At 35.2% G+C, this 13,952-nt stretch overlaps 1 protein-coding gene across 2 annotated transcripts in view; it reads right to left on the reverse strand.

Moving 5' to 3' along the window:
- Positions 1 to 13,952, reverse strand: part of CHGB (chromogranin B) — a 189,961-nt gene that overhangs the window by 15,791 nt on the left and 160,218 nt on the right. For both annotated transcript variants that reach the window (XM_056823497.1, XM_056823491.1), the window contains exon 2: positions 5,620 to 5,720. In XM_056823497.1, coding sequence (XP_056679475.1) covers positions 5,620 to 5,668 — 49 coding nt within the window. In that variant the 5' untranslated portion in view covers positions 5,669 to 5,720. The remainder of the gene's footprint in view (positions 1 to 5,619; positions 5,721 to 13,952) is intronic.

Consider the following 13,952-nt stretch of genomic DNA (forward strand, 5'->3'; position numbering starts at 1 on the left):
TGTTACCCGGAGGAAGTCACTTAAATTCTTAGTGCCCCTAGGAAAATTAGCCAATATCATCATCCTGTTGAAAACATCTAGGAAAACAAAACAAACTTGGAAACCACATAACTGCCTAAACATACCAGAATAATATTATGAAATCTGTCGAATGGCAGCTCAGTGTGTATGTATTCCAGTATATATACACAACAGGTATACATAATTTATCCTCTGCGTTCCTACTCCAGCAATGTCTAAAATATATTTCTAGACTGCTATACCCTCAAGCTATCATACTACATCTCTGCTTGCCTTCTCAGTCAAACACTAAGAAAAAGCCATCTGTACTCATTGAATCTACTTTCTCTCCTCTCATACTGCAATCCTTTTCAATCTAGTTTCCATCCGCAGCACTCAATTTCACAGGGCTCTCTCCAGTATTACCAGTGAGCTCAATCTTCATCTTTCTTGACTTCTCAACTGTATTTGATGTTGTTGTGCTGTTCAGTCATTTCAGTAATGTCCAACTCTTCACAACCTTGTTTGGGGTTTTCTTAGCCAAGAGTGCCTTGCCTTTTCCTTCTTTGGCTATCTTTTTACAGATGAGGAAACCCAAGTAAACAGGTTAAGTGACTTGCCCAGGATCACACAGTTAGTAAGTGTCTGAGATCAGATTGATTTGAGACCTGGCACTCTATCTACTATGCTACCCAGTTGCCCCTTGCATTTGCCATTATTGACCACCTTTCTGGATATTATCTCTGCTCTGGGTTTTCATGACAATGGTCTTACATGGTTTTCTTCCTACCTGCCTGGCCACTTCTTTCTAGTCTCCTTTGCTCAGTCTTTGATCTCTTAATCACTATGTAAATCTTTCTCAAAAGTTTCATCATCTTCAGCTCCCATGGTTTTAATTATCAGCTCTATACAAATGACTCACATATACATCCAGCCCTAGTCTCTCATCTGAGTTCGAGTCATGCATCACCATGTAATTATTTACATATTTAACAGGTATCAAACAGAGCTCATATTTCCCCCCACAATTTCCCCCCTTTTTTCAAAACTCTACTTTTATCAAAGGTTCCACCAATCTTCTAGTATTCCAGATTCATAATCTTGAAGTTATCCATGACTCCTTACTTGCTCTTATCTATATATGCAATTAGTTGCCAGTTCTTGCTGTTTCTAGCTCCATATCACTTCTTGCATTGTGCCTCCCTTTTTATTAGTATAGCCATCCCCTTCGTTCAAGACCTCATCACTTCTTATCTAGATTACTGCAACAGCCTTGTAGTTGAAATCACATTCTTTGCCCCCCCCCCAATATATCATCCACATAGTTGCCAGTGAGATTTCCTTAAGCTCCAATACAGCCATGCCTTGATCCTACTCAATAAATTCCAGTGGTCCTCTCTTGCCATGAGGATCAACTATAAGCCTCTCCATTTAGCTTTCAGGTTTTTCATAGGCTGACCCAACCCATCTTTCTAGTCTCATTGTCTATTTCTTCCCTTTTCATGTTCTGGATTCAGTCAAATTGATCCTAACACATATCACTCCATTCCTTGTATTTGTATTTTTGCACTGACTATCTGTCATGTCTGAGAAAAACTCACTTTTCACTTTGCCCTACTAAAATCTCTCACCCTTCAGAATGCAGCCTTAACAGCACCTTCTACATGAAGCCGTTTCTAATCCCTCCATCCATCAGCACCCTCCCTCTTTAATTACTTTGTAATTATTTCTATTTTATTTGATATTTACTTATATGTTTATTCCTTGTCTCCTCTGTTAGAATGTGTGCTCCTTGACAATAGAGGAGGCTTCATTAAAAAAATCCTTATCTTCTGTCTTAGAATCAATACTAAGTATTGGTTCCAAGGCAAAAGAGTGATAAGAGCCAGACAACTTGATGACTTGCCCAGGGTCACTAGAAAGTGTCTGAGATCACATTTGAACCCAAGACCTCCTGTCTCCAGGCCTGGCTCTCTATCCACTGAGCCACTTAGCTTACCCCTGGCTTCATTTTTTACATTTGTATCCCCAGCACCTAGCACAGTACCTGGCATACAGTAGGTGCTCAAGCAGTGTTTGTTGATGGACTGCTGCTGGCTTTTTAAACAGGCAATAAGATTTTGATCTTCATTTAAACCTCAGTTTTAAATATTGTTTTTCCTAAAGAAATGACTCAAAGGGTTTCAGTTTGCCTGTATCACTTTGCAAATGCTGGGAACATAATAAGCACTTAAATAAGTGCTTTTTGACTGACTTTGCAAAGCTTCTTAGTCCCTCATATTTTTTATTTTTACTTTGTCCTTTATAAGCCCTTTTCGCTAGAGAATTTCAAAGCATTTATATATAGCCTGTACATAGTAGAATCTCCACAGTCCTCCCAGAATGCCATATTGCAGATAGAGAAGCTGAGACAGAGTAGCTTAATGAATGGTTCTAGGTCACACAGTAATAGGTGGAAGAGGGAACAAAACTCAAGACCCTTTAAACACTTAATAGTATATACTAGTAAAACAACAACAATCTTGAAGATGATTACAACACCATAAACTTTTTTCCACTCCTTTATCTTCATATGTAGTCGAGTGATAGGTAGTGATACAGAAACAAAATATTACCACCTTTGTTTAAATTGTTTCTTGTCAAGATGAATGCCTACATCATGGGCTGTGATCCATTATGCTGGGTAGAGCAATGGTGATTCAGGTCACTCTCATTCTTTACACAATCTCTTGGTCAGTAACAAAAGGTTTATTTGGAAGTAAAGTACATAAAAACTCAAGCCAGGGAAGGAAATTTAGGCAAGTTTACTAACTGTTCCAGTTTCAATATATTGGACTTTTATCACCCTTGCCTCCATTTCTATGTAATCTAGAGGATGGATGGTTCACTAATTATTTTAATTTAACTAAATTTTTTATTGTTTACCTTCCATCTTAGAATAAATACTAAGTAAGTATTGGTTGCAAGGCAGAATAGAAGTAAAGGTCTAGGCAATTAGGTTTAAGTGACTTGCCCAGGGTCACACAGCCAGAAGTGTCTGAGGCTAGATCTGAACTCAGGACTTCCCATCTCTAGGTCTGGCTCTAAACCACTGAGCCACCTGGCTGACCCTTTAATTTCATTTCAGGAATGACTGTCTTCTAAGACTATTTTCTGCTCTTGCAATGACTTTTCCAAGATGAGAAATTATAAAATTCTTTGGAATCAAAGGCCTCTGAAACTATGAGATGATTACTCCCTTAGTGAAACATAGTTATCTATTAAAATCTAGCTAGAACTAAATTGCTCCAATTCTGTTGTTTGCTAACTATTCTATCTTAACATTAAAGTGTAAAGTACGCAGCACCCAGTGTTACTGAATTGTTTTCATTAACCCCAGTAGGTGCTAAAGCAATAATAACCAATATGTTTGAGTGTGATAATGAGTTCTCTTCATAGCAACAAAAAGGAGCTCAATATTAATTTTGCAGTTGCTATTTTGTAGAACTCATTTCTGTGGGGTTGAGGGTCTCATCTTTCCATCTGATCCTTTGTACCATTTGTACCTTCCTACTCGATACCAGAAACTTATGAAAGTAAGGACATCAGTTTTGCTGGTGAAAATAAATTCAAAGCTTTTTTTTCTTTGGGGGTCACATGCTAATTACTATAGGCTTTCATCTACAAATAACATCTGTGACATCAAATAGTGATTTTGGGGTCCCAGGAGGTAGCTCATTTCATGTTATGCCAGTGTTTTTAATTAGCTTACTTTTGCATAAAGCAAGACTCACAAAATTTCCAAGAAGAGAAAACCAAATAATCAAATTATAAATTAAATTAACAGTTAGTAAATTAATTTTTCAGCTGTGTGTAAGAGGAATTTCTGATGGCTCAAAACTGGACCCCACTCTCTTTAGGTTTGGTTGTAGGATGAAAATACTAACATCAAATATAAATATAAGTACTGTTTTATCTCTATTGTTGACAGTGACAAATATAATGTGCCTACCCCCATGAATATTCATTTTTGACAAAGGTGGTACTAGAAAACACACGTATTGTAGGAATTTATGAAGTCTACTTCACAGGAGAACTCAGTTGTAAAAGAGATAAGGCTAGATGGTGTTTTCAGGTTCCTCTCAGCCCTGTGTTTTGTGAATTCTGAATTTTATATTTCCAGTTGAGGTACTATGGAAATATGAACTTTTGTTGATGTATTTTCATGGATAAGAAACTTGTTATTTTTTATGATTAAATAATCAAAATTTAAACTGTCTCCATAAATGTCATAATAAGCATTTTGCCTATTAAATGTTCAATTTTAAACTATCTCCACCAATTTCATAATTTATCTTTGTTATCTATCTACAGCAGGATTTACATAAGGACTTTAGTCTTTTAGCCAATATCCATTATTTAAAATGTTGACTTTAAAAGACTCGAAATTATTCATTCTATCCTCTTTCAATCAACCAGCAATGTTAATTGCTGAGCAGAAATATCTTGATTGAACTACCTCATAACTATCTCATGTAAATAAAAATCTTCTGCAGATGTGTACTCTGCAATATAACAGATCTTCCCTTGACTAGTTTTGTCTGCCTAGATTCTGGATTTAGTAATTATAGTCAAAGAGAACCAGATTCATTGACAATAAGCCTATCCAAAAGTTGAGAATTTTTTTCTTTGCTTAGCCCCCAGAATTTATCAGCATAGATGCTAAATTAATTCACCGGGCAAGTGCAGACCAAGAAATGTTCAGCAATTTACATCCTAAGAGAATTGCTTGGGGATATTCAGAAGCTAAGTGATAGCTAACTTTTATATTGGGCTTTAAATGCTTTACATAGTGCATATGCATAAGTGCTTTACATATGCAAAATAATTTACATAGATTATGTAACCAGAGTCATTCAGCCAGTAAGTGTCAGAGGCAGGAATTTAACTCAAGTCATCCTATCTCTAGGAAGACTGAACCTCTCCATTATGACATACTGATTCTGGCTTCATACTGTATTCTAACTTCAGCAACAAATTACAGTCCAACAAGGATATATTAAATGACTACTCCAAGCAAGGTAAAGGAATTAGGATCTGACAATTCATAGTAAGGGGAAAATATAAAGAAACCTCAAACACAGACACACAAGCACACACACACACACCTACACCCACACACCAGATTTATTTTCCTCTTTCCCAACCCCCACCACCTTAGGCCATATTAGGCTATTCTTTGGGGGAAAGATTTAGGGAGAAAATGAGGTTACCATGTTTTTAATGCTCTTTCTCACAAAAAATGGTTGGTTGAAAAGTTAGATGCCCCCAGGTTAGGTTAGGAAAATCCTCAAACTTCCCCAAAACTGAAGCAGGAGGGAGAAACAAGGAAAAAGCAAGGCAGTTGTACAGGGATTACCAAAGCAACGTTGGAAATAGAGGAAGCCCTGAGAAAGAGCGAGAAAACTCACACATCCTAATTCTGTCTCAGCCTGACACACACATTTTCTCCATCCTCCTAGGCTGATACCCGTGATAATGCAGACACCGACAGGAAGAAGTACTATATCCAAACTAGGGGGAATGTAACAAAACTGGAAAAGAGCTATCCGAGGTTCTGAATTCCCCATCTCGACTCACCTCCGAAAGCCAAGGCTCCCAGTAGACAGAGCAGGATTAAAGGTGGCATGTTCCTTGTTCACCAAGGACCACGGGTGGTGGGGTAGTTAGTGGAGAAGGACCTGGAGAAGAGAGGAAAAGGAGGTATTAGCCGAGGTTGGTGGCAATCGCAGCAGTAGGGGGCTCAGAAAAGAGATGCTCTATTCACCACACCCCAGGTTCACCGAGTGGTACAGAGGAGCAGCTGCTCTGGCTCTATTTAAAGGGGAATGAATGGGGGCGGGAGGGCCAGGAGGGGGCAGACAGCTAGAGCAGAGATTCAGCCAGGAGGCGGGGACCTCTAGTTCAGTCTTCCTGCGTCACGAGGAGTCCTGAAGAAGAGACGAGGGGGGGGGGGGGAATGTGGGGGGAGGGGGGGAGGAGGATGTGGGGGGAGGGAGCAGAGACACATACAGGAGGGAGGGGGAATCGCCGCAATGAGGCAGAAACTTCAGCCTGCCCAAACGCCTACTTCCTGGGACTGGGAAGCTGGAAGCTAAAAGAAAGAAGGGGATAAAGGAAGAAAGTTGTTCCAGATTTGACTCAGGAGAGAGAACCTACGCCCAGACCACTTTCTTGCACCCTGCTCTACTATTATCCTCTGCTAGGATGATTAAGAGAGAAGACAATAGTCTTCACCAATAGATTTGTGGGGTTTGCCTCGGAATGTATGCATGTACTTACACATATGCTTTGTATAAATTCATACATATATTGCTATAGTAGATGTATTTAGATGCCTATGTATTAATCAGTGTTTGCATTGTGGTATGCACATGCTGCCAGGGAAGAAGAAAGAAAGATGGGAATAAGGAAAGGAATTAAAGGTGGAGACAAATAAAAGAAAGATTGTATTTTTAAAAGAAAAGCAACCAATCATAACCTCCCAAGTCTATGGTTCCTAGGTTATATAAAGTCCTAGGTGAAAGATTTTACCAAAAAATATAGGGAACTTGCATTCCTCTGATGTTCAAAAAATACCACAGAGTTTAAGTGAAAATCGGTTTCTTGATAATGGTCACCCAACTGTGTGATCTTTGACTTTTTCCTGTTCATATGGAGATAGATATTTTTCTCAATTTAGAGGAATGTTCTCCATATTAATATATTGCCAAAATAACTCAGGAACATCACCCTTTTAACAACTGGACCACAATAGCCTAGAAAAAAATGAGGCAGCATTCTACAGTAGAAAGAATGCATTGGCTCTTGAATGAAAGAACCTAGATTCAGAATCCCACTTCTAACATTTATTGACTGTGTAACCTTGGACCTTAATTTCTTAATCCTTTAAATGAGGACAAGATAGCTTCTAAGATATGCTCTAGGTCTGTGATGCTGTGAAAGATATTCCCTTAGAAGAGATGAGAAATATTTTCTTTTCTCACATTGATCACCCCAAACTAATCTCTTCTCAATGGAAAAGGTATGTGATCCTACAAGTATGTGCCTTGCATTAGAAGAAAGGAACAATCCAGAGACTTTATAATGGAGAATGTAGCAAACTGGCTGTGCACATATAGTTTCCCTTTATCTTGAGATTCTCTTTCAGAGAAGAAATAGAAATATTTAGAATTGGAGAGATGCATTTACATCCCTGAATTTAATAGGGTCTAATTCTTTTCACAGTTAGGTTACAAATTTGCCCTTTTTTGCTTGTCCTCTAAAGTAAACTAAATTATTTCACCTAGACTACTTTCACTGACTACTTTACATATTGTATTTAATATCAAAGTGGTCCATTTATATATATATTTATATATAATATAATAAATATGAAGCAATGAAGACTGAAAACAGATGCAAACCCCAGAGTCCTCCAGCCAGAGAGCTCCAGATGAAAAGGCTCTGTCCTTTCAGTTGTGGTTCATATGAAGCTTTTCTACTGGTGAAACCTCAGTAGTCATAATTGCTCTTTAAAAGTCATAAATTCACCTCACACAAACCTCTGAAAATTCCAGGCTCCAAAAAAAGGAAGGAATTATTGTTTTACCTCCTTTAGCAGGTTAAATTCTTCTTATCCTTGCTATTTCAAAATTCTCCAGGCAATTAATGTTCCCTTTTTCTTTCAACAGAATGACTGAGAAATGAAGTTCTTTCTTTTATTTCTCACTAGATATGAATCTTGTATATTTCTAAACTAATGATGAAACTATATTCATGGCACAGGAAGCATTTTAAAATGTCTTCCACTGAGAAATTTAAAGCTCAGAAGAAACATTTACATGCTTTTGTGAAAGACTCCAGGTTTTCTCATTGATCCAGGGCTAACATTCACAACATTGACCATCCTTTATATAACTGTAGTTATGTCACAGATAGTGCTGAAAAGCAAACTTTGGATAATATTTCTAAGGAAAATAAAATAGGAAATATTTAGACATCCTAGTAGACACAAAATATTTTGCATCTGATTTCTATGATAAGTGCTTTAGTCACAGGGAGAGTATTTGGATTTTTTCCCCAACAGTCAGAATACTTACAATTTCAATTGCTATCTTAAAAATGAACAGCTAGAATATTCAGTATATCTGATGCAGACAAAAGTCATATTTTATCTCTCATAATTGGGAGAAATTATGTTTATAGAGCTCTAGCCAAAGGTGTAAGAGTCTGATATATTAAACAAGAAAGTATATTTGATAATAATAAAAATCTAATTCTCTTAAGGAAATTATCACATGGATATTTGAGCTATGTAATTAAATGATCAAATCTACTTTCAATTTAGACTGTACCAATAAACATTCCCTAAGTAGTTTGGCACACTTAAATTTGTGAATCATAACATATCTGTTACTCTATATATTTTGACACATTGATTAAAACTTATATTTCATCAGGGAAGTAGTCTTTGCAACAATCTTTTTTTTATGGAAAACATTTTTCAGTATTCTATTTGAATCCAAATGGGCAGCAATTAGAAGATATCTGAAGGAAAGATGGATTGGCTTTCTTATAACAAAAAAAAAATGTTTTGCACAATGGACAAAGGGGTGAGTCAATAATGAAGAGGAGAATTATGAAATAAATAGGTTTAATGTTTGTGAGACAGTTAGTGGTGCATCTTTCCTTCAGTTAACCCATTTGTGGTTCAATAATCTTCAGTTAGTTGACTGGGGGCTGACACTAGACACACATACAGATGTGATTACTTTGCTGGTCAATTTTGCTGAACTATTTTGCATTGTCACTGGGAGTGAAGAATATGTTGGGAAATAAATGTGATATTAAAAAAATCCAAAGGCATCATATAAAAAAAGGAATAGCACTAATATTCTTAAGGGTATTAACTTCAGTATATGTCATAACCATTTTATATCATATTGATTTTAATATAGCCCTTCCCCTATGCAATAAGCCATCCTTTGTAACAAATAGTTAAAAAGAAAGATGGAAAATATGAAACAAGAAAATTAATTATTAGGCATTCCTTTTTCTCCCTCCTTCCTCCTATCTATTAAAAAAATAAAAGATATTTCTTTACTTAGGTTTATTTCCTAAGGTGATCAAGGAAAATAAATTATACTTTCTAAAATATTTATAGCATCTCTCTTTGTAGTGGTAAAGAACTGGAAATTGCAGGGCTGTCCATCAATTGGGGAATAACTAAACAAATTGTGGCACATGATAGTGATGGAATATTACTATGCTGTAAGAAATGGTAAACAGGTTAATTTTTGAAAAATATCGAAAGACCTCATTGAAATTATAAATTGTGAAAAGAGCATAACCAAAATAATATTATATAAAGCAACAGAAATATTGTTTGAGGAATGACTTGTGTATATCTGTCTCAGAGAAAGAACTGATAAATATAAATAAGACATAATTTTATATATACATACAACTTTTTGTCAAATAATGCCTTCTCCCACAAGGGGAATGGAGGAAATTGAGAGAGTGTTTAAATGTAACAAATAGATAAATTTATAAGGAAAAAGAGATAGAAAGAATTATAGAATTGCTGTATCACATAAGCACAGTCAAGCAAAATAAATTCAGACATGAATCATATTAATAAAATATGCTTCTTACTCTGCATATTAATCATCTTTCTGCTATGAGATAGATAGCATTCTTTTTTATCAGTTATGTAGAATCATGATTGATCATTTAAGTTGTTCAACATTAAGTGTTTCAGAATTATTCATTTTTATTATTTTTATATGAAAGAATATTATATTCTTCTGATCTTGTTTCATTCTAGATCAGTACATACACGTCTTTCCATGAGTCTTTGAAACCATTTTCTCCTCTTTTTTTTTTTTAATTAAAACCCTTACCTTCCGTCTTGGAGTCTCCTCTTTTCTTAAAGCACAATAGTATCCCATTATATTCATATGTCACAATTTGTTCAACCAACCTTTCATTCCCTAGTTGATGGGCATCCCTTTAGTTTCCAATTTTCTTTACAATACTACAAGGGCTATTATAAATAATTTTACACAAACAGTACCATTTCCTCTCTTTGATCCTTTTAGAATACAGACCCAACTGTGTTATAGCTAGTTTAAAGGTTTGCATTATTTAGCAAATTTTTGTACATAATTCCAAATTGTTTTCCAAAAAGGTTGGTTCCATTCACAACTCCAGAAATAGCATATCAATGTGCTTGCTTTCCCACTGCCTCTCTTGACTTTTTTTTTGGGGGGGGGGTCTTCTTTGTCAATCTTATGAATGTAAATTATGATATCAGAAGCACTTTCATTTGCATTTCTCTATTAATGATTTGAAACTTTTTTCTCACATGGCTATAGATATTCTGGGATTCTTCTTTTAATAATTATCTATTTTAGTTTTCCTGTAAGTTATATTGATAATAAAAGAAATTAGGACAAAAACAAGGGATAAGAGAGCCCTAAAAGACATAAATTTACCTCAATTTCTTTCTCTTATTACTATACACTGCATTTCTAATATTAGTGAAATGGAAGTGATGACAATAGCCATTCTTATTTCATCCATGATCTTTCTGGAAAGGATTCAAATTTATCCTGGTTATATATAATACTAGCTCATGATTTTAGAAATATACTATTTACATGTTAAGGAAAAGTACATGTATTCCTATGTTTTCTGATGTTTCTCCCCCAACCGAAATGGGTGCTATGTTTTGTCAAAAATTTATTCTTCATCTATTGACATAATAATATATTTTTTATAATTTTTACTATTAATGGTTGATAAGTTTTATTATGGTTAATTACATTTATATTAGTCAGATAAGTGGTACCAGGGATAGGATGTCTGACCTAGAGAAAGGAAGACATTTTCTGGAGTTCAAATATGGCCTCAGACAACTATTAGCTGTGTGATCCTGGGCAGTCACTTAACCCTGGTTGCCTCAGTGTTTTCATCTGTAAAATGAACTAGAGAAGGAAATGGCAAACCACTCCAATATTTTTGCCAAGAAAGTCCCAAATAGGGTTACAAAAAGTCAGATGTGACTGAATAACCTCCCCAGCTTATTTTTCCCTAATATTGTCAACTCTTCATTTCTTGTCATAGTATATAATCTTTGTAATATGCCATTGTTATCTTTTAGCTAATAATTTTTTTAAAGTTTTGCATCATTGTTCATTAGTAATATTGCTCTACAGTTTTGATTTTTTTTTCTTTTTTGGCTATCTGTGGGATAGGTATCAAGACCACATTTAGGTCATATAAGGAACTTGCTTTTGCTATTTCAGCAGTTTATATAATATTAAAATTAATTACTTTTGAATCTTTGATAGATCCTACTTTTGAATTCATCTGATACTAAAATTTTTTTTCTTTTGGAGTTAATTTCTTTTTCTGAAATTGATTTATTTAAACTCTCTATTTCTTCTGTTAATTTGGTTATTTTATATTTTGGTTAATTTTCATTTATTCCATTTACGTTGTTTTTATTGTTTCATAATTGGGCAAAATAATTTCTAATAATATTCTTTATTTCTTCATTTATTGTGATTTCTCCTTTTAAATTTTTATGTTGGTTTTCTTCTGTGATTTTAATTAAATTATCTAATAGCATGTCTATTTTTTAAAAAATAGCTCCTGATTTTATTTACTAATTTATTGTTCTTGTTTTACTTTCAATTTTGTTAATCCCTTCTTTGATTTTCAGAATTTGTATTTTAGTATTTATTTGGGAGCTGTCAATTTGTTAACTTTCTAGATGTTTGTTTGTTGACTTTTATTTAAATAATCAATGAATTGATCCATTATTTTTATTTTTTTCTTAATGAAAGTGATTAGAGACCTATGTTTTCCTTTAAGATCTGCTATGGCTGAATCCCCAAAATTTGGGTAAATATTTTAGCCTCTATATTAATGTTCTATTTAAAGAAATTATTTATCTTCCCATGATTTGTCCTTGAACTGCCAATTCTTAGTCATTAAGTTTTCAGCTGAATTTTAATACTTTTTCAGTGATTCTTTATTTTATATTTTTTACTGTTTTATGATAAAGCATATGTTTAACATTTCTGCTTTTCTGAATTTGAAAGGTTTTTGTATCCCAATTAAAAGCCAATTTTTTGTAAAAGTGTCATGTACAGCTGAGAAGTGATTTCTCATAATCTTCTTCTATGATCATTCAGTGATTTCCAGAGATCCATCATATGTCACTTTTGTAAAATTCTATTTAGGGGCTGAATTCTCAGACCAAATTGATGTTCCTTCCTTTACCACTGAGCCCTTTTCTTAATTCTGATAGGTTTTTCCTTTGCCCAGACTCTCCAAATCTTGGGACTCAGACAAAGTTAGGACTCAGACAAAAAAATACTTCACTATGCCCTTTTGTTCATTTGGTACACTGGGATTACCCCTTCCTTTGGGGATGGCTCTTAATTGAAGCCCTTTCCTTCAGAGGGGAAGAGAGATGGAAAAGAAACCTTTTCTTCAATCTATTGCTAAATCCTAGGTTGGGCAGCTAGGTGGCACAGTGGATAGACTGCCTGGGCTAGAGTCAAGAAGACTTATCTTCCTGATTTCAAATTTGGCCTCACATTTACTAGCTGTGTGACCCTGGACAAGTTACTGAACCTTGTTTGCTTCAGTTCCTCATATATAAATGAGCTAGAGAAGGAAATGGCAAATTACTCTAGTATTAAAAAAAATAAATAAACCCTTACCATCCATCTTAGAATCAATACTATATATTGCTTCTGAGACAGAAGAGTGGTAGGAGCTAGCCAATGGGGGTTAAGTAGCTAGCTCCCAATCACACAGTGAGGAAGTATCTATAGCTAGATTTGAACCCAGGATCATCTGGTCTCTAAGCCTGGCTCTCTATCCACTGAGTTACCTACCTACTCTACCCCCACTCCAGTATTTTTGCTAAGAAAGTCCAAAATGGGGTCAAGAAGATTGGACAAGACTGAAAAATATCTTAACAACATCTTAACAACCCTCTTCTGGTAGAATGGATCTAGTTGAAGCCTTTTCCTAAAAGGTAGACGGGTAGGGGCCATGATTTTTTTATTTACCTCCATATGTTGAGGCTTTTTTTCTTCACCACCTGCTAAAGCCCACCCACTTTATTTTTCTAAAAACAGCCTTCTACATTAAGGATTTTTTCTTCATACTGAATCTCTCAATTTTTGTTTACTGAATTCTTTCACTTTCATTTTTATTTCTTAGGGAGATCTATTTTTTTTTCCAATGAGGGGAGGTGTGTGTGTGTGTGTGTGTGTGTGTGTGTGTGTGTGTGTGTGTGTGTATGAATCAGATTTTTGTTTAATGGAGAGGATGTCTGAGCCATGATTTTTCCTTCTTCTCCACCATATTAGTCAGAATCCATATACCATTTCTATAGTATGTACTACTGTCTCGGTATCCAATACAGAGCTTCACCTTCAAAATATGTGTGTTTATGGAATGTTCACACACACACACACAAACATATACATCATCACCAGAAATAAGTTCGTTGTCTTCATACTTGAAGAGGACCAAAATAACATCACTATGTCAGGACAAATGCACAGGGGAAATGTGCCCAACTATGGCTAATTAGAAAAAATGAACTCAGAAGGCTCTACCACAGGTTGGGCACAAATAGCCTATATGAACATTAAGGATGGAGATTTCTTTAAATGTCCACATCTCATATTTCTGTTGAGTTACTGCAGTTCTGCTCTGCTCATAGAGCACCCTTTAGAGCATCCTTGTATTGTGTCTTCTAACCTCCACGTGAGCTCTTGCTTTGTGTGAGTTCTCCTTAAAATAGTTTTTTAGAGGCAAATATACATTTGGCATCAGAACGATGCTGCAAGCACATTGGAGTCATTCTCTCTGTAGCCCAATTTGAATGTTTGGCTGTTCAA

This window comes from Monodelphis domestica, chromosome 1 (assembly GCF_027887165.1).
Source record: "Monodelphis domestica isolate mMonDom1 chromosome 1, mMonDom1.pri, whole genome shotgun sequence".
Classification (NCBI taxonomy): domain Eukaryota; kingdom Metazoa; phylum Chordata; class Mammalia; order Didelphimorphia; family Didelphidae; genus Monodelphis; species Monodelphis domestica.